A 27794-nucleotide genomic window follows, 5' to 3' on the forward strand; every position below is an offset into this window, starting at 1 on the left:
TTTTGTTATCCGGTCCCTAAAAGGAATTATAGGGTCGGCCCTTAAAACGATCTCTTCCAGACATCTCGAGAACGGTACATAATTTCTACATACTTGTTGAACAAAATGTGTTTAAAATGACAAGAGCTTTCTTTTTATATCACGAAAAAGGGGCTGGCTATTCAAATTAGGAGCCGATAGAGTTCTAAGGTCTTTTAATCATAACTTTTAATCGTGAAATATTTTGTAATACATTACGTAAGCAATTATGTTAATCGAAATGTTATGTACCTATACATGAAAATTGTTTACTCCTATGTTATGTAATAAGGGATTTTAAGGGGTCAAAAGTCCAAATTTATCATCAACGTCCCAAAATTAAAAAAAAAAGCAATTCTAAGGAGCAATATTGAACAAAATACGCTAAAAAATGTGATTAACAATCTGCAACCAAAACGTGTTTGTTATCCGTTCCCATGATCTCTTCCAGATAAATCAAGAACGGTTACAAATTTCTAAACTTTTTACACAAAATGTATCGAAATCAAAAGACCTCTTATTTGATATGAAATAAAATGGGGTGTATAATCCTTCATCCATCGCTCTTTTAGATCACATCTACATTACCTGATATGTTTCGTTGATGAAGATAAAAGGCAAGGTCATTTCCTCTTCTAAAAATCGGACGGAAGACCTCCTCGTTGCTCGCAACGAGATCGTGTCTAGTTATTATTAAGGTCTTCCGTTTCCAACGGAAGACCTTATTGTTATTGCTTTGTTTCTTTTTCACTATTATTTTTATTGTTTTTTTTTTTCTGTCACGTTTTCTCAAAAATGCCTCAGCCAATTTTCATGAAATTTTCAGATCTTATTCATGACAAAATTTGTAAGAAAAGTACACGGGCTTTTTTTGATCGTCACTTCCGGTACCGAGATATTAAAGATTTTACGTTTTTGCTTGTTCACAATTTTTCTCAAAAAGTATTTACGATAGAAACTTCAAATTTTCAGAGAAGGTAGAGAGTGAACGGCCGCAGTGCCCTTTGCATATCCGAACGTCCGCCGTCACTTCCGGTCGTCACCGGAAGAAAATGAAAAACCTTAATTTTTCAAATTTTTAGATTTGAATTTTATTAATGTTTTTATTCGATAGAGACGCTTAAAACACTTCAGAATATGAAATTCGTGTTAAAATCGATCCAGGCATTCCCGAGATTTTGAGTTCAAAAGTTCTGAAGCGAGAGTCCGCGTAGCTCAGTCGTTAGAGTGTTGGACTTGTGCCCAGGCGACCCGGGTTCCATCCCCGAGTGCCGATTATTTGTTCTTCCCTAATTTTCTTTTGTTTAACGATTTTACCTTTAAAATGATGGTTTTTATTGTTTTCCGTTTTATTTTTATCATAAATAAAAATAATAACAGTTTTTTTAGTACAAATATAGAGCACGTTTTTGTCAGCAGTTCGCATCGCCGCCATCAAAGACATGCCGCCGAAGCGCCCCTGCAGTACGACCGCATTAGAGTTCACTGGGTCGCTTTGCCGGCATCAAAGAAATGCCGCCATCTCAATGACTGTATGCACACAACATTTAGCAATGCACCAACGTTATTCTACATGACCTTAAAAGGAGGACTGATTAGTATTTGTTCACATATATAGATACACGCTTGCATGTATGCATGCGTTTATTGACATTCGTTGCTGATATACTGATTCCCTAAACACTATAAAAAACTAGAAAATCTCTCTCTCTCTCTCTCTCTCTCTCTCTCTCTCTCTCTCTCTCTCTCTCTCTCTCTCTCTCTCTCTCTCTCTCTCTCTCTCTCTCTAAAGTACTTGTACAGGTAACATGCAGTAAATTGGATAGAGGCTAAATGTACATTGGCGTCCAAAAAATATACATGTATTTATTTCAAGTTATGGATTCAAATAATTTGAAATTCATTGCTTAATGATTGTCTTCATACTGATTGGAAGTCAACGCTAAAATTAAAGATGGTGGACTTTTTTTGTGCATGTCTATATACTGATACAAATCTGTTGCCTGTCTGGGATTAAGAAAAACCTCCAAAGTTTATACACGTAACTATACAAACGAACGGGTGACTGCGACAAGGTTTGAAAACTGACCAGCCGTTTATGAGTGTTTGAGCCTAAGATAAACAGATGTTAAAAAATCAATAGTTACATCTTTCAAACAACGCTTATACATTGTTCTAACATATGTATATTGTTTAGAAATTGTGTAATTTGTGATATTTAGAATTTAATAGTCTACGTTTAATATAGAAGTCACCGACCGACCCCCCCCCCCATTCATAAAATCATTTAGTTTTTCTGGCCCGATTTTACTTGATCTTTGATCTTGGGCCTTTAACTTCAACTAATTACCATTCTAGATTACTGTACTAATTACCAGACCAATTCGTTCATTATTAACAGAGTTATGAAGTTTTTGGCATTTGAGTTTCAATTGTCGTGATTGACATGTACTGTAAAAAATAATCATAACTCCCAAGCCCTTCACTCAATCCTAATGAAAATTCGTGAAAATGAACCTCGGACACCATTCTTATTGTCTGCCAAATATGCAGCGGATTGAACAATCAAGTCGAAATTCCTGAGATTAAACGGCGCTTATTGCCTATACCGGAAAATTAAATTTACACAGTACACGCACCGACCCCCCCCCCTCCTATTCAGAAAATCATTTAGTTTTTCTGGCCTGATTTTACTGGATCTTTCATCTTGAACCTTTATTTTCAACCTAGTTCAATTCTAGATTACTGTACTACATGTAATGACCGAATCCGAGATCCACACCTCAAAATTCTATTTTCGATTTATTTACGACGAAAATCAAGCTCAGGTTTTTTCACCCCCCCCCCCCCTCCAGACACCCCTGCGAATGTTATTGTCATTCAAATTTTAGACCACGTGGTTTTATTTTACCCTTTCAGTTTCGCAGTAAAAATCGTACCTCGTGTATAAAGTCTATTTCACAGTACATGTATCTAGGTTCTTAATATAGGTAGTCAAATATAAAATCTAGAGGTTTATTGATTTTAAACTTTATCTTCATTAATTGGTGAATAAAATGTGTTCTAGAAATAAATGTGACTATACAAAAATTAGTTTTTGTTTGCTGTTGCAACAACTAACATGTTTAAAAGAGATCCCTCCTGAGGATTAATTTTTGATCCGCGCCTGACCTAGTAATAACATCAATAGTGAAACAGACTATACCATTTTATGCAGAATGTTCCTTGAAAATGGCTCGATATACTAAGTTTTAATGCAAAACAGACACCCACTATTTTTTTTAAAACATGGTATTGCACACCACAATCATCAAACATGGCTATGATTTTATAAAGCAACCCAATGGTCACTCTACACGTGTTTGAACACGAACGATAACTCTGTTCTGAATATTATCGTTTAATATAAATAACTGCTAGATGGTAAAATAAGACATACATCTTGAAAGCTTTTCCTGTTTTAACATAAATCATAGTAGGATGTGATATGAAAAACGACCAGTACTTACGTATTTTGAGAATATTATCCGAACACTTATACTTCCGCTCGAAATTTCACAGGAAGTGAACAAATATCGGTGAAGTCTCGTGAACTTTCATTCGAGCACCTCTGGATTTATTACTTACTTAGCAACGATAAAGAAAACATTCCGAACACATTCGCAGGGGTGCAGACACAAACACGCATAAATATTTCAAATGACCTCGCACTGTTACCAAACCTGAATAGTCAGACATCTTACACGTTGTTTTTCATCTCATACAAAAACTCAGCTCTTCTCCCGGGCGGAAACGCCCCAAATTCAAAGACAAATTCGGGAATTATTTCGCGTCAGCCATGTTTTGAGACATCTGCAAAGGCTGTGTGTTCTAATCTCGCCGGAACCAAGATTTGTTCTTTCTCTCTATTTCTTTCTCTCCTTTTTATTTAATTTCTAACTAAAATATTCAACATTAAAGGGTTTTTGGACTAAAGTTCAAGTTGAAAAACACTCTTCAATTAAGATTCAGACAAAAACAGTCTTTTATTATTAGGGTCTTCCGTCTTCAGCGGAAGACCCTTCTATTCTTATTGTTATTAGGGTCTTCCGTTTACAAAGGAAGACCCTCTTTTTTTTCTTTGGTTTCTTTTTATTACAGGTTATTAGACGTGTTATTAGGTCAAAAGACCTCTTATTTAATATGAAATATATGGGGCTGGTCCTTCAAATTAGGGATCCAACGGGGTGTATAATCCTTCATCCATCGCTCTTTAAGATCACATCTGCATTTCCTGATATGTTTCGTTGATGAAGATAAAAGTCAAGGTCATTTCCTCTTCTAAAAATCGGACGGAAAACCTCCTCGTTGCTCGCAATGAGATCGTGTCTAGTTTGTTCTTATGATTCGAATTTCGAAACAAGTATCCAGTTAAAAGGTATGCATAGTTGTAGGTTCTTCAAATTGTCTTTATTTGTAAATTCTTTTGGCGTAAACATCAAGAAACATTTATATAAAGATTCTGTTAATATCTGTATATGAACATTTGTTAACTTAAAATATTACGACCCCCGCCCCCCCCCCCCCCTCTTTCTGAATGTTTTATCTTTAGTCGATAGAATGTGAATGATTAAATGCAGATATATTTTCGAGATTCTAAAAAATCTGAACTAAAGAGACCTCACCAAACAGGGCAATATGTTTAGGTAGACTTAGGTATATTAAAGATCCGAACAAAATTTATTATAGATTCTCTAATTAAATTGGTTGCAAGAGTTTCCTAAAATTACATATTAGTATGACCGTGCTAAATAAAATTAAAATAAATACAAAAATAATAATTTCAAATTAAATATTTTAAATTAATGTTTTGTTAAGCAGAGATAGAAAATAAATAAAACTTATTTTGGAGCGCTCCAAAAAAAAGAAATTTAAAAAAAATAACATTAATAGCTTATGACTCGAAAACTACATCGAAACTTAACCTCCCCCCCCCCAAAAAAAAATAAGAAGAAGCAAGAATAGCAATTTGTGTAGCACTTGTACATTCATACTATTTTATAACGAAACTTATTTTGGGGCGCTCGTAAAAAAAAAACAATAACATATGATTAAACATTCGGAGCATTTGGAAATTTGGGTTGCTCATAACATTCCAATTATTACTTTTGGGCGCTCGTATGTGAAAAGATGTCATCATGAAAAAAAAACATTTGGGGCGCTCGTGACATACACATGGAAAAAATTAACATAAAAAAGGATCCATAAAAAAACAACATTTGGGGCGCTCGTGACAAACACGTGAAAAAAATTAATCATAAAAAAGGACCCATAAAAAAATAACATTTGGGGCGCTCGTGACATACACTTGGGGCGCTCGTGAATTGTACTTGGGGCGTTCCAAAAAAAATTTGGGGCGCTCGTGCATGGGGCGCTTTGGTTTGGGGCGAAGTGACCAGCACCCTCTGCCTTATATACTTTTTTATGTGACAAAATAAATCAAATCAATTTAAATGCTTTAATTCCCTTTAAATGTAGCTCAATCATTATACGTACCGAAGAAGAAAATGATGTTTCTATTTCAAAAGGATAAGGATAATTCATTAATCAGCTGTAAATGTTTGAGCATTTCTTTCGTTAAATTTCCACTCCAGAACGGGATCTTCATCATGATTTTACTTTTGTGAGAAGCTGATATTAGATTTATTCATTAACGACCAATTAAAAGTAAGTCATCTGTAGGCTACTACGAAATCAAATGATCTCATTTGAAAAGAAAGACACGTTCATATATGCAAAAATTACTAAAATTTAATCGATAAACTACTGTAAAATTACACTAGTTTTAATGCATTGTTTACATCGGTGGGTCTTTGTGACGTCATAAATCCACAAAATCAAGAACGATAAGCGGGCAAGAATTTTTTCAGGTGCTCAGTTTTCACGGTTATTTCTCAGTAATGCAAAGGCAAAAAAATCTTACATCATGTATTTTAACATTTGTTTATACCAAGCTTTATATTCATGAAAGAAAATCATAGTGTTACAAATCGTTTCATATGACCTTTAAGACGAAAATCAAGCTCGGGTCTTTTCACCCCCCACCCCCCTCCAGACACAAACACGCATCAATATTTCAAATGACCTCACACTGTTACCAAACCTGAATAGTCAGACATCTTACACGTTGTTTTTCATCTCATACAAAAACTCAGCTACTCTCCCGGGTGGAAACTTCCAAAATTCAAAGACAAATTCGGGAATTATTTCGCGTCAGCCATGTTTTGAGACACCTGCAAAGGCTGTGTGTTCTAATCTCGCCGGAGCCAAGATTTGTTCTTTCTCTCCGTTTTATCTAGTTTTCTAACTAAAATATTCAACATAAAAGGGTGTTGGACTATAGTACAAGTTGAAAAACACTCTTTAATTAAGATTTAGACAAAAACAGTCTTTTATTATTAGGGTCTTCCGTCTTCAGCGGACGGAAGACCTCCTCGTTGCTCGCAACGAGATCGTGTCTAGTTATTATTATTATTCTTATTTTTTTCCCCGATTTTCTCAGAGATGACAGGATGTATTTCCTTGAAATTTTCAGGAGTAATAGGAAATGATAAACGCTAGGGACGTTTTTTTCATTTTTTCAAAAATCATTTCCGGTCGTCCGTTTCCTGTCCTGCAACGAAAAAGCTTGTCACCTCGAGATCTCAAGAATGGTAAAGACTTGAACAACCAAACTTTGTACGATAATAGACCTGTGTATGTAGATGTGTTTAAACACTTTTGTGTTGTTCGTCGTTACTTCCGGTTGTCACCGGAAGCACTTCAAAAATAGTCATTTCATGTAATAAATTCATTTTCCACAAATTTAATATATAAGTATAAATCTACATATAAGTTATCTATGTAATTTTAAATCAACAAAAAATTTCTACTTCCGGTGAGATATCTCAATCATCTCAGGAAGCTTCTTTAAAACACATTTTGTACCCGCGAGATCTCAGAAACTATAAGTGATCAAGACACAAATCTTTCGTGGATGATAGACATTTGATTGAAGATGTGTTTAACCGGTTTCATTTTGTCTTCCGTCACTTCCGGTCCACACCGGAAAAGTTCAAACAAATCGAGCTGTTTATCAGTTTATCTGTTTTTCTTTGATATGTTTAGTTAGATAAATGAAAAATAATGTACAAAAGGCAAGTATACAAGAAATGTTAAATACAATTTACATTGAACACTTCCGTTTGGCCGTTTCCTGTCCCGAGACAAAAAACCTGTTTCCACGAGATCTCAAAAACGGTAACAACTTGAACAACCAAACTTTGTGGGAAGATAGACCAATGTATGTGCATGTGTTAACACTATTTTGTTTAATCCGGCGTAACTTCCGGTCGTCACAGGAAGTACACCCAATTTTGATTTTTTAGAAATATTTTGGTGTTTTAGCATTGAAGTAACATTTTAGCTATAGAAATACAAAATGGTCATCTACACATGTTAAAAAATAGTTCTACTTCCGGTGAGACATCTCAAATATCTCAGGTACCCTTTTTTTTTAAAACAAAGTATGAATAAGATCTCAGAAACTGTGTTAGATCAAGACACAAAACTTCTATAGATAATGGACATTGATTTAATTTGTGTATTACGGGTTTCATTTGGTCTTACGTCACTTCCGGTTATTACTAGAAACGTTCAAGCAATAAAACTTTTTTTTTATTTTAACTTTTTTTAAACGTTTTACTCAATGTGATGAACGGTAACGTACCGTAGGTAAATGTACTAATATTTATACTTTCCATTTTTTAAATCACTTTCGTTTGTTCGTTTCATGTCCCGAGACAAAAACTTTTTTTCAACGAGATATCATAACTAACAAAAACTTGAACATCCAAACTTTGAGGAAAGACAAAATGTACATAGTACAGCCATTTTCTGTTTACAAGATAAATGGATTTTTTATGCAGATTAATTCATGAGGAACGGAAGACCTTTTTGTTGCTATTGCAACAAGTGTCTAGTTATTTATTATGTTTTCTAACTTTTTCTAGGACGATGATGTGATAAATAACATACGCATTCGTTAACTGAGCGATCAATGTTTACTTATTAACATTATTAAAGCATAATAAATGGTCATCCGTGTGCATTAACATGGTTTCCATTTATTTCAGTTGAACCTAAAAGGATTCGTTGCATCAAATACGTCATGGCGTTAAGTCGTTACCATCATTATTGTAGTTTTTACCGTACAGTAAGCATCTATGGTTGTTTTGGGGCGGGATTTACGCAAGTTATCATTGCACGCTTTTTGTACTGTTCAATTCGTTTCTGAACAGTACTTTAAATTTCTTTCGATTTGTGAACAGCACAGATCGTATTCTAAATGGTATGTTTGTTTTGCGAACAGAACGGTTTGTTTCTTGCATGGTACGGTTTTTTTCTTAAGGGAAACAGTACGGTTCGTTTTGAAGTTATGGTAGTACGTTTCAAATTCTGTAATTGCATCAATTTTGTATATAACGAGACAACTTACTCGTAAAATCGAGAAAATAACACTTTATAACGGGATAATTTGTAATAGCCAGGTTTATCTTTTAGTTTGGTTGATTTTTGATGGTGGGACTTAAGGGCGTTCAAGAAGTTTATGAACTACCTACCTCCGTATCTGAACCTACAACTGCTTAACATGTTAAAAGAATCAGTAAAACAACGAAATGCCCGAGAGATTTAAAAGAAGTGCCGGAATGGAAAGTTTTTAAGAATCCAAACTGTTCCCTAAAGATGTTTGAATAGCAGCTAAATGTTTTCAAATTTTCGCGCCAATTTAATAGGATTGCACTATGGACCTACACTTCCCGGAACATGGATCTCAGAACGCCTACGGATAATATTCCCTTTCAAAGTATCACAGCGGCTAAAGACAACATAGAGGAGTCTATCATACGCACGCCGCTCATTCCTCTCAACTACAATGTACCGGGCAAGCAGGTAAATTATACTGAATATTAATAAGCATATTACGGGGACGAGGACCTGTAGCGGCGCGCGACTAGACCAAATTTTAACATTTAAATCGTTGCAAAAATAGCAATGGGGCGCTCTATTTGGTACTGATTAAATTCAATATAAATTATTACACAATTAATACTAAAATACCCTGAGTAAGTAGCTTTATTTCGCACGTTTTAACCAAGTATGGAATCCAATAGGGGTCACAAAAAATAGAAGAAGAAAAAGTTTCTCACAACCCAGACGCTCATAAATAACAGTTACACGTCGTGTGTATTTTAATGAGAGAGAGAGAGAGAGAGAGAGAGAGAGAGATGTGTGTTATTTTTAAATGATTGAAATAAATTAAATTAAATGAATAAACTCTGTCCTAGTAAAAGTCATCAGTTATTAATAGACAGTAGTGATTCTAAATATTCAGTCGGACAATATCATATACATACATAAGATGTTCCCGTTTATTTTTTATACTGACAGATATATCTCAAATTGGAGAATTTACAACCAATTGGATCTTTCAAAATCAGAGGAGCAGGGAATGCCTTAGCAAATTTATCTTCAGAAGAACTGAAGGATGGGGTGTACACGGCCAGTGCCGGGAACTTTGCCCAAGGCCTCGCTTGGAACGCCAGAGAAAGGGGGATTCCCTGTAATGTAGTCGTCCCTGACCACGCACCCGTCACGAAACTGGACGCAATTAAACGACTTGGTGGAAATATTGTTAAAGTACCGTTTGACCAATGGTGGGAAGTAATTCAAACTCACCAGTATGAGGGAATGAAGGGCAAGTTTATCCACCCTGTGTGTGACCCCGCTGTTATCGCAGGTAAGTGCCTCGGTCTCTCTATCGATTCAATAAGCAGCACCAAACCTTTGATACGACCATTCGTGTGACAATGTACGAACTGAATCGCAATGAACAAACTTTGATACGACCATTCGTTTGACAATTGTCGAGCTGAATCGCAATGAACAAACTTTGATACGACCATTTGTTTGACAATGTACGAACTGAATCGCAATGAACAAACATAGTTTTAAAAAGACGGATCATGCAAAACGTAAGAACTTCATAGATAACGAGAGGGTAGGGTCTTATCATGTCGATCAAGACTGTATAGGCTCAGTCGCGCTTCACCGGATAACGTTAATGGACGTCCAAATTATGGCATTTTTTCATTTGTTCGTTTCCTTTTGTGTGCGTTTTTTTTTTTTTTTACTTTTTCGGTGAATGCATTCTTGGAAACATGGAAGTTTGCTGAAGTCCTTTCTGTCCCCTTTCTGTCCAGAATGTTTTAGCATATTTAAACTATTACTTGTAACGTAAACCACTGGACTCATTTGTACACTTAGAGCAAGGATACTTTTTGGTTTTGCCTGCGTTTAGTATGGAAAGTGCACGCGTCCTTTTCTGTATTTGACCATTTGGTTTCCGTTGAAGTCCGTTGGACCCAAGTTTATAACCTAACTATCGGCCGAGAAAACCCTTAATCGAACTTGCTTTGACGTTACCGATACACAACCATTAGTTTATCGTTCGAACGTCGTTTTGTCCGTTTCCCATGCGTTGCGCCATCGGTTAAACTGCAATTGATTCTAATTCGTTACTCAATTGCAAACGGTGAAATGTACTAACTGGTCACTGAGTGTGCGGAAAAATGCCGGTAATCGTACGCATGTTGTCAGCTTTGTACGCTACAATACACTACTTATTAAAGAATCTACAACAGCGGCGGCGGCGGAAATGGCTTTCATAAACTACGGAAATCCGACGGATTGCTTCAAGTAGTAGTCTTTTCATTTGTTGGAAGTCCGTTAATGTTTTTAGTTAAGTGTGACTGGGACATAAATCATGTTTTTTTTATCATAGGAAATGGTACCATTGGTCTAGAGATCGTCGAGGACTTGCCAGACGTTGACGTGGTCATTTGTCCATACGGCGGGGGTGGTCTAATATCTGGAGTATCGTCTGCCGTAAAATCCCTCAGAACAAGCGCCAAGGTGTACGCATGTGAAGTGGAAACCGCCGCTCCTCTAAAATTGTCACTCGATCTGGGGAAGCCATCTACCTTTAACTACATTGCGAGCTTTGTGGATGGTATGGGAGGAAAGTCGGTGCTGGATTCAATGTGGCCGCTCGTAAGCAACCTTGTGGATGACTCATTAGTTGTTACGTTACAAGAAGTTGCGGACTCTGTTAAGTTGCTCGCAGAAAGAAACAGAGTGGTAGCAGAGGGCGCCGGTGCTGCAACTGTGGCCGCCGCCCTGTCTGAAAAGTTTTCCGACAGACTCAGCGGAAATATTGTTTGCGTAATTTCCGGTGGCAATATCGATACCAATAAATTGATACAGGCACTGGAGGGGAATATACCACAATAAGAAAAGATAACATATAAAGATCTATTTATTATTAAAGCCATATTAAAACTTAATTATAAAGCACATTTGGCACTAATTGAGATTCTTGCTGTAAATAAAATAACAAAAATATATCTGTACAAAATAAGAGTGAAAGATACATTTATATGTAAAAATATGCATAATAACAGAATGGAAATAAACTATTTAAAGATTAATCATAAAGCATCTATTTCTAATTATTGTGAAATTTTATCTTTCTAGTATATTTTTTAACACGAACCTACATTGTACATCAAACAATGCTATTTATTTGTATTCATAAAAACTAATTGCGATGAAATGATCAAAGATGAATGGAAATGTGAAACCTAGCACCAATTAACATTAAACCACTTTTATAAAGTGTTCACCTGGAGAAGTGTCTAAAACCGCATATTGTAATTTTTTGATTAATAAATTCAATTTGGGACCAATCAATGACAAGAAGCTCTTCAACGTGACTATTGATGATTGGTCAGTTAGGAATCACGTGCTTAAAGTACTTTCTGTCACTCTCAATTTCTACTTCTGTCTCTAACTGCGCAAGCTCCTGAATACACAGAGAGTGTTGGCGTCGTATTTCAAGCATGATCTCATCGTGTTCCCGATAGAACTGCCGGAGTCCAAACTGAAAGTATCAATTCATTTTCAATATACAAACATGCACTCAATGCATTCATCAGTACATTCTACTACATTTTTGTGTCCAAACTTACGTAATTAATAAGCAACATACTTGTATCAAAATAATTGTATTTCAACATTTAAAAAAAAAAAATTTCTTCAGTTTGAGATGAGTGATCAATGGTAGAATGTACCTCCTTTAAAACAGAATTTTCAACAAAATCACACGGTACGTGTATAAACATGAGAAGCAGTTTCTAATTGTGATGTCTTGCATGTCATACAATGAAAATTTTGAAATCGTTTCAACTTTAATTTCCATGTAAAAATTAATTCTGAATGTTTGTCAATCTTTAACATGTATATTGCTTACAATTTTGAAAGAAAATGCTTGAACAACGTATGTACATGTAATACAATAAAAGAATACATGTAAATGAAAAAAACAAACTTGTGTTGGGTTATTCAATTGGTTTATTGACATCACCATGTTGGCATACAGTCAAATGAAACCAAATGATTATATGAATTTTTTGAGGGGCCTTTCAATAGGCAAAATGTATATACAGTTGAACTTTGATATCTCAAACACTGATACAATGGATATGTCAATGTGATTTGTAAGTCCCAAGCATTTATTTTTTATGTATTTTACCCTCGATATTTCAAATACTTGGATATCTCGAAATTTTTAAACAGTTTTTTCTAGTTTGAGATAACAAAGTTTGACTGTAGTTGAACACAATTATACACATGTTTTGTTATTGTCAAGATTGTGTACACCTATACCATTTTGTATAAGCTTACCGTGTCTACTGGTACTGGGGAATGGAGGAGTCTAGAAAGGAATAGAAAGAAATCATGAATCATACATATACAATGTACATCATGTGTATGTATGAAACCATTTCTGTATAAGGAAACAGTAATACTTTTATATATACACGTATAACTACATTATCATTGCTTGTGTTTATTCAACTGATTATAAAGATATGTTTCTATATTTCTACTTATGCTAATCAATGCTCAGGGAATTTTAAAAGTAAGAATTGACCATGTAAATCTTACCTGTCTGGGACTAGAGCCATGGTGTCCCTGTATGTCTGTCTGAACTTTTCGATCTCAGCTTGATACCTAACCATCATACAGTCACTGTCCATGTTACCAATCCCTGGATGTATAGATAATATGTTTATGTTGAAAGTAAAAAGATCATATCTTTTTTGCTGCACTTAAAGTATGGTATTTTTTACCAGTATATGATATTTTTTGAACTTCTCTCACCTTTCATTAGATTTTCGAGATCTTCAATTTCTTTGCGTATTACAGCAGCTGTTCTCGTCTCCATTATCCTTGAAATTGAATAACAAATTTTCATCAACATAATTCTTATCATATTTTCACAATTTGAATCACTTTCCATAAAGAATAATTGTCTATACTGGTATATATTTATTAAATATTCATTTTTAATATTCTTTTTAATTGCTATGTTGCATCATAATTAATACCCATAATCGAAGCCATAGCATGTTGACTCTGGTTTAGTATGGCTGCATGCCCAGTCATCAACTCTGTGTTTCTTTTTCTATCAAAGAGGACATATGCAACTGCTAATAATTTGTTTACCAAGGTAATAACATGCTAATTACTGTAGAACCCGAAATATTTCATTGGCAGTATAAATCAATTAAATTAAATCCATGACAAATTTTTTAACCAAGTATCAATAAATACAGAGTTCATATGCGATATTTTTTAGGGATTACAATATGACAAAATCAAATGCCAACAAAATTGTATTTGGTTTAAAAAAATGACATTTTAACCAAATGAAAATATATATGTGCTTCTACAGTACACATTGTATATATATATATATAAAAAAATGATATGGAAAAGCACACAAACCTGAAAAGGAGATAAATCACTCCAGTTAGTCTTGAACTCACACTATTTTAAAATGTGTATACATATATATGCATGTAGAAATTCAGTTTTAACTTTGTAGAAATTATTTAAGGAAATGAAATTTAATGAACCATTTAATAACAGTTTCATCAGTATGATGAAAACTTACCCATGATGGATGACTGTATTTTTTGTTAACCTGCAAAAATTATTACATGCATCAATATGAGAAAAGGTAAAAAAGGTAAAAACTTGTTACAAACAATTGTAGGAACATTGTTATGCCTTTAACTTCAACAGTGCAATTACAAATGATGGTACATGTCAGTTTATAGATTTTAATGAATGACCAAAGTCTTACTAATGGAGGCTTGACTTTTTCCTTGTATGGCAGATCTTCTTTAGCTGATTGAGGAGAGGGAACCACAGGTAAATCTTTGTAGCTGTTAGCACTGAGGGATGGTAGAAAAACCAAACAGCGTGAGGGGTCAATACCAAGGTCCTCTTTTGTGTAGCAATCTGATAACCATGGCATGATATCATCCAGACTTTGTGGTGTTGATCTATTTATCAAGGTTAAAACAAAATATTTCATTTACCAAAATGTATACCAAGACATTATTTTACAATTCTAAACTTGCAAACTATAAATATTGATAATTTTACAGGTTGATTTTTTGTGATTTCTATGTAACAAAATGTTTGAATAAGAATTCACAAAATTTATCATTCAGAGTATTTCTGAACCACCACGTTTTTTTTTAAACCTAGTCACCTGGTGATACATTGCTAAATTTAAAAATATATATATATATATTTTTTACATACACATTTAAATCTGTTGACACTTTATGGTAGGATATATATACCTTTTAATTCCTTCCTCCTTGTGGAATTTATTTAACAAACCATCACTGGTTGCTAATTTATAACAGGTTTCTTGATTTGAACTACATTTTGAATCAGTCTCTTCACCATACACCTGCTGGTTTGTGGCTAAGTTAAAAACAACAGGTATGATATTTTCTGTGTTGTCTGTTTTTACCCTTGAGCATTTTGCAGATGAAGGTCTTGCTTTTACTTTAACAGCTGGCTGATTTTCTTCATCAGGAACAGTTACATATTCCTTAAAGTCAATCAAATTTCCTTCGTTTTTAAATGTAAAAGGCTTGTCATATTTGCCAACATATTTCATATTTTTCTTCTCTTGAAAATTGTACGTAGGAAATGGAGCATTGTCACCAACATCAAAAACGGGCATAGGTTTTCCATGAAATGGAATTATTTGTTTATCATGATCTTCACTACAGTAACTGTCTTTTCCTTTGTTGTTGGAGGCTGATTTGAGATGACTAGAATTTAACTTTGAGTGAGACAGTCCGTGGTTACTGTCATTGTTGTCTAGTTTCCAGTTTCCTTCTATTCTGCATTTTGCACTTTGCACCCTGTTAGATTTTTTCGCTGCTGATGGAGGACGGTGTGATATCAGTTTTAGTTCGTTGGTTTCCTGCTTCCCATCTTGAACTGAAGGGTTTGGACTCTTTTGAAAGAGTTTGTTTGTTTGTGTACATGGGAATAATTTACTTCTGTTATGAAATTCCTCTATAGTATACCGCTGTTGGGGATTTTTTCCTTGATTCGCTACAATGTAAAATCATTTAAACTTTCAGTTTTGTATGTGAACAAACATGTCTGAAACAGTGCTGTTGCATAATCATGGTAAGGATTGACTGAAACTATATTTTAAGTAGTAAAAGACTGCATTCTAAAAATCTTACGGTTAAGTGGACGTTTCAGTTCTTTGTGAAGCATTGACATGTCGAATGTTTTAGTGGAAGCCATGTTGTTTACATTGACCACCACATTCGGATTACCTCGCCCCTTTGGTAAACATTGAGCTAAATAACCGAATATATACCAAAAAAGTATATACCTATGTTATAACGTTTAAAACGATACCAGTATAACCAATATCATAAAGTAATATACATGAAATTAACAGAGATAAAGAAAAATAAACATTTTAGTTATTTATGCGCTTTTTTTGGAGACTAGTTTTTAAATCATTTAAATGTTTAAACCAAAGAGGGTTTGCACATTCTATTCGAAGCGCCTATATTACATTGACGAAAAATTTGTGGAAGAACAAGAATTTGCAAGTCAGCTGTTGCAGACGAATGTTTCTTGTGAATTATACAAAGAATGTCGAAGTCTAAACAGATTGTAAGCTATCTTTTATAAGATCTGATTATTGAGTTTCTCAACACCGTATATCAACAATTCATATTGATTAAAATCGCTTGTTTACATCAGATTTGACGTTACCGGCACTGAACATTTAGTACGTCATCGTGACAGTTTTAGAGATGACCTGCATGAAATAACGGTTTTACTTTTATATTATAGTTATACATATGTAAATGACTTAAGACATGGCAAACAGGGTTTGTATTGTTGAATTTATAAATTTTGATGGATTCTAATTCACACGCATGCCAAATTTCTTTATACAGGAAAAAATATTAAACGTAGATTTTAAAAGAATCATACAATTTTTTTATCTTGTCATTAGGCTTTAGCCAATGGTCAAATTCTCTTATATAAAATAATAGGATTGACATTATTTATATTTTTCCAACTATAAACTTACATGTGGTTTGCTTATTGTACATTATGGATATATGCTTATTTCTTAGCATTGGATGTAATTTTTAAGCATATATGCATCCAAGATAGTTTTTTGTGTTAAAGAGTAATGCATCTACCGAATTTGTGATTGAATCATAGGGGCTTAAAATAAATAAATTTTTCTGTTTCAATAACTTGGAAATATTCTTATTAATAAGGTGGTACATCATCTCCATCATCAGATATCAAACAAAATTTTATATCTATGACAGAGGGATTGGTTTGCACTGTAGTAACCTGCAGTGTATAACCTACTGTATTATGAGATGCTTGATTCACGTTCATTTTAAAGTGTCCATGTAGGGCTTTATATTACCTATATATGTTTACATCTATCTCAACAATATCTAAAAAAAAAAAATTTAAAAAAAAGGAAGGAGGTATAAAAGCTCTCTTTTTTTTAATGTCCTAAAGTATTCAAAGAAATGATTTTAAGATGACTGAACAGCTATTTCTTTTCCCCATGTTTTCTTAGTGCTGCCTAGTGATGACAACGAGCTGTACTATAGCTTCTGTTTTCAAAATAATTATCTATATTTAAGATCACTTTTTCCTTCCAATCAAATTTCACCCTTAGTTCATGTAGTAGAAATTCACACTGTGTATACATTGTATGTACTGTTTTTTTGTTTTCATAGATTGTTAGAGTTCAGTCACCAGAACATGGGACAAAGAGAATTGAATCAAAACCTTCAGAAACAATAGCAGACTTCTTAAACAAGGTAATATCCAATAATTAAAGCATAGCCCTACAATAAAACAACAGACAAATGTCACTACATAACCAGTAACTAGGGCTGTATCTGATAGCAATACTGAGAAAGGACCAATTAACTGAATTTTACTCAGGTTTATGAATAATTTATATCCTTAGTATGTGTAATGTGTTTGAGTCCTTCACCATTTTTGAAATCTATAAACAAACAAGAATGCAACAAAAACTTGAATTTGTGTTGAAATCAATAATTAAATACATGTACTTGTTTAGGATTGAATTCAGACAATGGTGCCATCTATGAAATAACTCTTTATAAAAAAAAAAAGTAAATCTGTAATTATTGTTTGAAAATGGAACCATTTTAACAAGAGCTTGGACTTGGATAGTTGTGTTAGACAGCAATGTGACGAAGGCCTGTCTATTTCATCATTGGTCACTCAGCTATTATTTTTATAGCTATTTGTGAAATCAATCAGACTTGTCTGACTTTTGAGCTAAGACTACACAATTTATGTATATTTCACTTTAAACCAGCATCATTTTTAACTCGTTTGGTGCAAGAGATAGATATATATGTTGTACCAAAAGTTTGTCTTTTTAAAATGGTTCTAACTCTTTATTGCTGATGACCAGACAGATCAATTTGCTTGTTTCTAAGATTTGAGAGATTTACATGTGATCTTTGAACAGATTCAGCAGGAGTTTGGATTAGGAGACACTGGCTGGAATGTCTACAAATCTCGAGATAAGAAAGACTGGATCAGGACGTCCAGGGCCAAAACTCTGGATACCTACAAAATCAAGTCTGTTATTTAACTATCTACAGTAAAAACCCCATTATAGCAAAGTACCTAAAAAAAAGATATTTGATTTGCTATAACCATAACTCACTTTTTGTGATCACTTGATAAATCAATTTTAGAATAAGGAAAATGAAACTGACTTTTGACCTAATGTTGATTTATTATTATAAGAGTTTTATTACAACCCTTTTTATTGAATTTATATAAAAATATTATACTTCAAACAACAATTGAACAAAGGGAAAATGAATGTGTACTTACAGTACAAGCATTCAATGTTTTGAATGAAAGATAAGGTAACTCAACACCATGTCTTGATAATGATGATAGTTAATGTTTATGAATTTTGTTTCAGACATGGAGACATGTTGTTTCTGTTGTCCTCAGACCGCAAACAGAGTAATGCCAGCTTGGACAGTACCAGTATGAATAGTGCCTCAGGTACCTCCAATATCACAGGAGACATGGGCTCTGTCAGTATCTCTGGCTCCTCAATGTCCTCAGGCTCCTCACAATCTGTTGTTGAGGATGAGGTGGATCAGATTCTCTACAAAGAAGATGGCAAAATCTACAGGAGTAGAAATGAACAACTGTAAGCAAAAAATATATTAAGATTAACAAAGAACACATTGCAATGCAAAGAGCTTCTTGTGAGTACAACTTAACAACAACAAAATTTATGTTTCAGCTGTCGCCATGGACCTCAGGGTAAATGTCTGCACTGTGTCCCTCTGGAAGTAAGTGGTTTTAGATGATTTTTTTCAACGGTTCAAGGACATCAAAGGGATTTTATTCCTGTTTGTGTACTTGAATTCTTGTACTTATTTTTAAAGTGTTTCAAATTTTGTGACATTTGTTGAAAAAGATAATACATTGTATTTATTATTATATGATTGATAAATTCCTAGCTCTGTGATTGATTGATATCCAACAATCTAGAAATATTAAAACATTATACATTTATTTACCTGCAATTGACCTAGAAGATCAATATAGCATTTGATTTTCTTTACATTGGACTAAAAATAGATTGCCAAATGAAATATTGCGTTTCTCAATTTATTCGGCTATGGCTTCAAACTAAAGCTTGATAACACTCAATTTGATATCGTTGTTAAATTATATAATGAAACAATTATTGCTGTTGTTTTTATCAATACGATGATTTAGCTACCCTCAAAGTACAATATTCACCTCTCCTTCAGCTCGGTAAATATTGTATTTCTTGGGTAGCTTAATCATCATATTGACCTCAAAAACAGCAATAATTGTATGATGTATCTAGGCTTTTTTAGTTAATGATTTGATTCAATCTCTCCTTTTTAGCCATATGATGAGGAGTTTCTAAACAGCTGTGACCCTCCAATAAAATTTCTATCATTTCATTCCTACATCAGAAAACTTACAGGAGGTGCTGATAAGTAAGTCTGACAGATAATTTGATGAATGACCCTATAATTTGTAACATTGTTTATTAAAATCATGACAAATTAGATACCTACAATAGTACACATATAAAATTATAAATGTATTTGTAAAATGCATATATTGTTTTAATGAGATTTATTTGGTATTTTCAGAGGAAAATTTGTTTCCTTAGAGAATCTTAGTTGTAAGATTAAGCCTGGGTGTACAGAACATCCGCCATGGCCAGGAGGTATCTGTACGAAATGTCAGCCAAACGCAGTCACTCTCAACAGACAGGTTAGTCTTGAGACATTGTAGTTCTCCTCTTGATTTACAAGAAATCAGGGCTGCGTTTTACAAAAGAACTTACGACTTAAGGTCAGACGACACGTTCCTCAATTTTAGATAACTTTTTCCAGGAATTTGTAAATGGTTTACTACTACTTTGACAAGCTTTCTTGCAAAAAATAAGGGGACCTTACCAGGCATTTCTGCAAAATACTAGAGTATGCAATTTCCTATATAATCTTCTTGAAAATATACTTGAATTGCTGATATAAAAATAAATACATCTACAACACAGTGAAATTCACTAAATTAGAACTATATCTCCGCCGGGGCGGGGCTTTGAACTCACAATCTCTAAAACCTATACACTTCTGGCAGTGTGCGGCCACGGTTCTAACCACTCGACCATCTAGACACATAACCAAACTCAAGTAAATTTTGATCATTTTTAAAGTAATTATAAAATTAATATTTTTTATTGGAACTCTTTATTACGAGGAGATACAAAAAAGATTCTCGAGGAACGTGTCGTCTGACCTTAAGACCAAAATAACGAATGCTAATAAATCCTCAGTTAATGAATGATTTTTTTCTTATGGCTGGAAAATATAATTATGGTAATTGAAATATTTGTAAACAAATGCTTTTATGTCAATTTTGTTCTTTAAAGATCATTTTATGAAACTGTTAATATTTACGACTTTGTCGTAAGTTCTTTTGTAAAATGCAGCCCAGGCACTCAATATCAAAAGGATAACTATACTTATGTCATTCCTCTTTCCTGATAACTTTTCTTATACCTCTTGAGGGTGTATATACATGTAAGAATAATCATACATCCAGTCCTTAAATTCTTAAAGACCTAACATCAGAAGCTCTTCCTTGCCACAAAGATTACAGATTACTAATGAGCTTGACCTAAGAACATTTGATAAGGGTCAAGGTCATTTATTAAAAAATCACATAGCATTTTATTTTTTTGAAAATCCCTGCAGGGATTAGTCTATTAAAAAAACTCAAGTAAAAGTTTTAAAAAGAAATTGAATTTGAAAGTATGTTTGGTCTATTTCAGAGATACAGACATGTAGACTATGTGATGTTTGAGAATGCCTCCATTGTTGACCGATTCTTGAACTACTGGCGAAGAACAGGAAACCAACGGCTAGGAATTATGTATGGTCGATATGAGCCACATAAGGACACGCCCCTTGGTATCAAGGCTACTGTAGCTGCTATCTACGAACCTCCACAGGTATCCGGAATTTAACTCATTACAGTAAAGAATTATCATTGCCATTTTGCACTGAAAAACGGGATTTTTTCCTTTGACTAAAATTTAGATGTTTTAAGTTAAGATTCATTCACATGACAGCATATGTTTGCAGTGTTAAAACATCATACCATTCTTTTGTCAAAAAACTAAAATATTTTTCCAATTTTTTATTGATTATAGAAAAGTAGCAAAAATGTGCTAGAGTTACTTGAAGACCCTTTGGAAGGTCAAGTGAACCGGTTGGCAGAGGCAGTGGGTATTCGTCCGGTGGGTTGGATATTCACTGATCTGCTTGCAGATGATCTCAACAAAGGCACCGTCAAGCACTTTCGAGGAAATATAGTAAGTCAAATACTGTAGCATAAGTAGAAAATCTTAATAAAGTCAAAACCTGGTATTAAATTCATTTTGGAGAAAATTTCAAGTTTTCAAAATTCTCTGAAGAGAAAATGTCATTTTGTTGTAGAATTCTCATTTTCTGAGTGCACAAGAATGTATCATGGCTGCTGACTATCAAAACAAGTACACTAATCCTTGCAAATTGTCTCCAGATGGACACTTTGGATCCAAGTTTGTCACTGTAGTAGTCACAGGTAAAAAACATCACCATTTTGTGACTTCCTGCAGTCAACAGTTATTGTAATTAAATCAATACCAAAGTATAGTGGCTGTCAAATTGATCTTAAATTATGACTTAGTTTACATTGCAGTGTAAATATGTTTATTAATTTAACTATATGTGTACAAACTCCGAAGAATTTACAAAGTGACAATGAGTTAGAGTCTAATTTCCTTGTCTACATAAGGTGATGCGTCCGATCAGATTCACTTTGAGGGATACCAGGTTTCCAATCAGTGTATGGCCCTGGTGAACGATGACTGCCTGATTCCAACAAAGGACGCCCCAGAGCTGGGCTATATCAAAGAATCATCAGAAAAGCAATATGTACCCGATGTATTTTATAAGGTTTGCCTATGAGAATGTTTTTATATGTGCATTAAATTATGTTTATAGTTTAGAAATGAATTCAGTATTTAATGTACCGTACTGTACATTTCTCTTTAATAAATCCCCACAGTTTCAACCATGAAGTAGAGTAAGAATATTTTATATCTTAAAAAATCATTGTTTATGCACGGGTTACATTGTTTGTTTTTCAAATTTAGTACAAACACAGATATAGCAACATTTTGTGGAGTCCCCTGCAAAAATCTTAACAAATTCTTGCAAAATTTAATGATCATAACAAATTTGGATATAAGTAATTAATTTTGGGTCCTGTAGAGGTAAAAAAATAACAAAAATTTAAACCTTTATAGCAAATTTCTTTTTAATTTCAAATGTTAAAAATAATACTTGACGTAATGATTTAAATAAATTTAATTCCACATAAATCCTTCAATTTACAAATCAGATTATTTTAAGTTCCAAAATTTTTTAAAGCTGCTTGGTCCGATTATTTTGTTATGACAGTGTCAAATAATTTTTCCATACAAACCATTTATCTTAGAAAGTTATGGACTTCTCCTATTTACACCAGCAGAATCAGTCTCATTTCAAAGTTAGAAATATTCAAAGTAAATAAAATAATTTCCTTTTGGGCAAACGAAAAAACAAACCAAAATGCATCATGGGAATGTTTAGAAAATGGAACTGTTTGGTTTTGTCCCCTGAATGATTGCGGTTATTCAACCCGCATGCTATGCATCGATTGTAAACGAAGCAAACTTCAGAAATATTAGCAAACAAAACGTACACAGGTTTATTTGTAATTTGCCTGAACATTACGACCTTTATTTATAGCGATGTCAAAGTCCTAATACAAGCATACCCATCTCGACATCAGGGTGAATTTTAACATGAGGCAAAATAACGCGATACCCTTTAATGTCGTTTGTTTTGTTAACAAATTTTTTTTTACATGATTTTTTTCATTAAAATTTGGCTTAATTGACTGGGAAAACTACAGCATCGGATGTCTATTAATATACATATACTTAGCATAACCATCGTTTAAAAGCGTGCACAAAATTTGATATAAAATCAGACCAAGCAGTTTTAAAAATGTTTTGTCTCAATAAACATAAAATTTAGTGTTATGGAAGAAAGCTTCAATATAAGAAATTTGCTATACTGATTATTACAAATTCATTATTCAGATATAATGAACTATTGATGTAGCAAAGTATATCCTTTGGTTCTTAGGACTTAGGTATAACCGAGTTTTACTATACCCTTAAAAAGAAGGCTTTATTTTAGGTCAAGGATACGTATGGTAACGAGGTCACTCAGTTGGCTAGACCATTACCAGTGGAGTATTTACTGGTGGATATGCCTGCAGCTTTTCCACTTTCTGCTCAGTACACGTTCAAAGCTCATCTCCACACTGAAGCTAAACTGTTTCATGTGGAAAACAGACAGGAAATTGGAGAAACACAGGTTTGTTTCAGCTTTTTGTTACCAGCCACCAAAAGTTCTGATATATTTTATAAATTTTACTTTTATCTGATCTAAAGTTTTAATTATAAAACTGGTATCTTTAAGCAACATACATGTGATTAGAAATGATGACTTAAGATGTGTCAATACTCCACCTTCCTCCCACATCAATTACCTCTTTGTACTAACATCAGTGTCAATGAGAGATATTAATATAAGTTGTAGAACTTAATTGTTTATCAATTGTTGTAAAATATATAAAGCTCAGTTCAGTTCAGTTCTTGATTACCTAGACTAGAACTTTCAATTACCGGTAGTCAATGTATCATGTACATGTATGCATCAAATTCTGTTCTTTTCATGTTTTATTTTAAATTTTCCAGGACTACACCTCGCTGTCCTCTTATCTACAACAGTTCCCTCCCGACAGGTTCCTAGAAGCTGTCTCTGACTTCCATCTTCTGGTTTTCCTTGCAACATCAGATATGATTCCATTGAATATGGTAAACCTCAAGTTTGATAAACTGTGAGAAAAATGGTTACAATATTGCCAATTGTTTATATATATCCACAGATGCTTAGATTATTGTCTTGATTTTGTTTCATTGTAGAACACCATAGCACCATTACTGGAAGCAGTAAAAACAAACAATGTAGACATAGCATTTCATTTTAAGAAATGCCAAGAATGGGCGACTGTAGAAGAAATCATGGCTGCTCATGGTAAGTAATGATTATGTTTAAAGATTTGAGTTAAAGCAGAACACCACTCGTAAATAGGCACCGTCACACAGAAACCTGGTATATAAACCCTTCGATTTCGTTACACCCGATTGCACACCTGAACCTCGTGGCTGACATGTAGTATTCCTTTCGTGGTCTTAAGATTTTATGCATTTTTTTCTTATCTTATGTTCATTTTCTGTTCGTAAATAATGCATTGACCAATTTATTTGATGTTAGTATTCTCCTGGCTTCAAAAAGTGCGTAAAATTTGATAATTTCATCGCGACCGAGTAACACGGCGAGGCAAAATGTACGTCCACACAGGTAAGACTTCTACAGCAAAGTATATTGAACTGTTTAGAGGTCTGTCCCTTATATAAGGGTTGTAGGGACAGCAGTGATTAAAGAGAAATATGGCGGACAGTGCCTATTTACGAGCGGTGTTCAGCTTTAATGACTATGTGTACACATGTATGTACCATGATGAACATTTGAAATTGTAACTTTAACATTATTTTAGCAATGTTCTACTTAACAGTTATCTACCAATTAAGCCAAGAAAACAATGGTTTTTATAATAACAGAACTGAATTGTATTTGGACAAGATGCTGTCTCTCAGTTTACGAGTACTCGGTTAATAAATCAACGTCTCCATCCTCTTGTGGGGTCCTTTACTTGTTTGTTATCACCATGGCGGCCAGATTGATATTTAACTATAAACTGGTTTAACGTTTACATTTTATTTTTTAGAAGCTACTCCCCGAGTTCAGAGAGAGCCGTCTTACGTTGGTCCGGGTGCCTCCCCATTACCCCCCATCGGCTCGGGGGCTGGGATGTGGACTTGTGCTCACTGTACCTACCTTAATGTACCCGAGAAATCAGCGTGTGATATGTGCTCTCTACCAAAGTAACAGAGAAAATTACAATTAGTGACATTTTTGATTTACCACATTCTAGAATGCATGTTCTGCTGCATGTAGAGGCAACTCAGTTAAAAGCAAGAGTTTTCTATTTATTTGTATTACAGCTAAACTGCGTCTTGGTTTATTTATCCTCAGGTAAGAGCAAAGAAATTAGAAACACAAACATTGTTGTATTTATTGGGCTATTTATATTTCTAAGTATTGCTGAAGACAAGAGTTACTCATCCTGAATGATAGGGGTACAGCATCTAATATAGTGCTATTTTTGTTATAAGTGTAATTCAAAAGTGCTAATAATTAATTGAAATGCCAACATGTTATATGTATTTCAGTGAAAAGCACAAGAATTAAAGTTTTCTGATTAACTTTGGTTTTTTATTGTTCTGGAATTGTGTCCAGAAAGAAACCTTTTTTGTTTTTTGTGATCTTTTCTTTTGAAAATTCTATTTACAGTAATTAACAGTTCTATCTATTGATGACCATTAGACCTACAATCAATGGAACTGTTTAAGTAATTTTCAGATAACAAATTTTGTCAAAATTAGAGAAAAAGCAAGAAACCATTCTATTTTATGAAAATGCCAAGTAGTTATTTTTCCCCAATAATTGACATGCAATTCAACTTGTAAAAAGTCATTAAATATTTGAAAAGAATTCTGTGTTTTGTTTACATATTTCAGCACTTATATAAAATTGTTATCATCAATAACTTCTCCCTTCAGGCAAAATTTTAAGGGATTTTTTTTTAGAACTGGCATCGTATTACTAAACCTTTGTGAGTTATAGTGAGGAGGGTTGATTTGTATTTTGTGGGGGTTTCCAGATGCAAGTTCACAATGATTTCGACCACTAATTCATGTCGTTTTGATGGAAATGAAAAATGTTTGAGTCATTTGGTAGTTTGATTTGAGACCATATCATCAAGTAGTGTTTTGAAAGGAAAACATGTTAGAACCATTTTAACAAGACCTTGGACTTTCAGTAGGGCATATATATCTATTCCTTGCGTCAAAACAAGTTTAAAAAGAAGCGATTTCAAGTGAAATATGCACCGATTGCGTAATCTTAGCTCAAAAGCCAGACAAGTCTTGTTGATTTCAAAGAGCCGTGGTTGAGTGGGTAGCAATGAAATAGACAGGCTATGTCACATTGCTGTTCGACATAACTACCAAAAAAGTCCAAGCTCTTGTTAAAATGGTTCTAATAAAAATTAGAATACTTTGAAATATTAAAGTTAACGTTTTATCTACTAATGTGTTAGCTTTTTCACATCAAATTTAAAAAGTTCACAATTTTTCATTGGGTGTCAAATGCTAAAAAATATGACTGACCATTCAGTTAGCTTAAGAAATTGTTCAGTTTCGTAATAAATTATTTGCATTAAAGTTAATTGATTCTGGGCATAATCATCAGACGTGAATGAAATCTTAATTGCTGTCGCTTGACACACACCGTACAACCGCTTTGAACCATTGCATTCAAGTGCCGTGTGATACATTCAAAATTGTCTGTTTACCTGCACAGCAGACGTTCATTGAGGAAAGAAATGTTCTTTATAATCAATCTTAAACAAATATTTATCTCATAATATTTGGTTAAAAGTAGAGTTATATAGTTGCTCTTTTATGACCAGTTTTGTTTTTTAAAACGCATTGCAACATGAAGAGTTTTGAGCCATCTTCTAATGCAATTTTGGGGGGAAATGCAAACTTTGAGGTTTGGACACTTTACAAACTAAAACGGTGTGTGCTATTGAAATAATACAATATCAGAGTGTTAGCCTGTTATCTAAGCTTTAAATTGATATTCGCAAAAGTTTCTATATATAATTCATTCCTGTAGCTGCTATTTTAATTTTAGCAACAAACCCTTGAAGAAAAATGATACGTTCAAAGTCCACTGTCCTTGCTACAATGATACATTCAAAAGTTGTATGATGATACATTCAAAAGTTGTTATGACGAAACGTTTAATGTATGTTTTACATAGATAAAAACTAATTTTCGGTGTTTTGACAAATTGCACAAAAACACTACAGGGTTTCAAAAGGAAATTAAACGTTTCATACACCTTTAATCGTCGTATTAATTGAACGACAAGTTTATATTTAAACAATAAAATGCTTTCGTTGGTGATTCATCGGGGATATGAAGGTGGCGACATTGCAGAAAATATACCTAACACCAGTTAGTGGTTATGTATTTTTTTCTGCGATGATCGCTACCTTCATAACCTGCATGAATCATTAAAGAAAGCATTCTATTGTTAACATTTACATCATTCTTTTAACAAATTAATAAATTGATCGTAAAAAGTAAGTAAAATTAACTAGAGTATTTGTGTTTTAGAGAAAAGAAACAACCAAAAGTCTTCTTTTGGAATTTAAATCAGACATCAGCATGATTATCTCGTGCAGTCAGTGATGCTGAAGGTTTCAACCAATCGATAAAAGTGGCGTGTAGATTTCATTCCTGTCAGTTTTTACAGAACTACATGCATGAGTGTACAATCAATTTCCGTAAGAAATAGAGGGAATCATATTTGGTGGATGTAAAATGTTATACAATAAAACGCGATATG

General features: G+C 33.7%; 2 protein-coding genes and 1 pseudogene across 2 annotated transcripts; 2 read left to right on the top strand and 1 right to left on the bottom strand.

Annotated features, from left to right (window-relative positions):
- The first annotated feature begins 8800 nt into the window (after window positions 1–8800).
- LOC128165830 (L-threonine ammonia-lyase-like) lies at window positions 8801–11397 on the top strand (annotated as a pseudogene).
- Window positions 11398–11879: 482 nt separating this feature from the next.
- LOC128165829 (uncharacterized) lies at window positions 11880–15875 on the bottom strand. The gene is made up of 9 exons (XM_052830679.1): window positions 15726–15875; window positions 14817–15588; window positions 14309–14510; window positions 14117–14146; window positions 13548–13624; window positions 13321–13388; window positions 13105–13207; window positions 12841–12871; window positions 11880–12037 (listed from the first exon to the last, which is right to left on the bottom strand). The coding sequence occupies exons 1-9, from the start codon at window positions 15787–15789 to the stop codon at window positions 11885–11887; spliced, it is 1500 nt and encodes a 499-aa protein (XP_052686639.1). The 5' UTR covers window positions 15790–15875; the 3' UTR covers window positions 11880–11884.
- Window positions 15876–16031: 156 nt separating this feature from the next.
- LOC128165828 (nuclear protein localization protein 4 homolog) lies at window positions 16032–25868 on the top strand. Its single transcript, XM_052830677.1, has 15 exons — window positions 16032–16170; window positions 17274–17357; window positions 18044–18156; window positions 18512–18748; window positions 18845–18893; window positions 19483–19577; window positions 19737–19860; window positions 20924–21103; window positions 21305–21466; window positions 21591–21717; window positions 21931–22091; window positions 23385–23564; window positions 23948–24067; window positions 24176–24287; window positions 25042–25868. Exons 1-15 carry the CDS (start codon window positions 16150–16152, stop codon window positions 25200–25202), a joined length of 1926 nt encoding a protein of 641 aa, XP_052686637.1. The 5' UTR covers window positions 16032–16149; the 3' UTR covers window positions 25203–25868.
- Window positions 25869–27794: the final 1926 nt, after the last annotated feature.

This window comes from Crassostrea angulata, chromosome 10 (genome assembly GCF_025612915.1).
Source record: "Crassostrea angulata isolate pt1a10 chromosome 10, ASM2561291v2, whole genome shotgun sequence".
Lineage (NCBI taxonomy): Eukaryota > Metazoa > Mollusca > Bivalvia > Ostreida > Ostreidae > Magallana > Magallana angulata.

Excerpts from the sequence above, each read along its gene's own strand:
- LOC128165829 (XM_052830679.1), bottom strand. The coding sequence starts at position 15,789 with ATGGCTTCCACTAAAACATTCGACATGTCAATGCTTCACAAAGAACTG. Across the intron at positions 15,589-15,725 it reads ACTGAAACGTCCACTTAACC|CGAATCAAGGAAAAAATCCC; the intron begins GTAAGATTTTTA and ends TTTACATTGTAG. Across the intron at positions 14,147-14,308 it reads AAAAAGTCAAGCCTCCATTA|GTTAACAAAAAATACAGTCA; the intron begins GTAAGACTTTGG and ends TAATTTTTGCAG.
- LOC128165828 (XM_052830677.1), top strand. The coding sequence starts at position 16,150 with ATGTCGAAGTCTAAACAGATT. Across the intron at positions 16,171-17,273 it reads TGTCGAAGTCTAAACAGATT|ATTGTTAGAGTTCAGTCACC; the intron begins GTAAGCTATCTT and ends TTGTTTTCATAG. Across the intron at positions 21,104-21,304 it reads CTATCTACGAACCTCCACAG|AAAAGTAGCAAAAATGTGCT; the intron begins GTATCCGGAATT and ends TATTGATTATAG.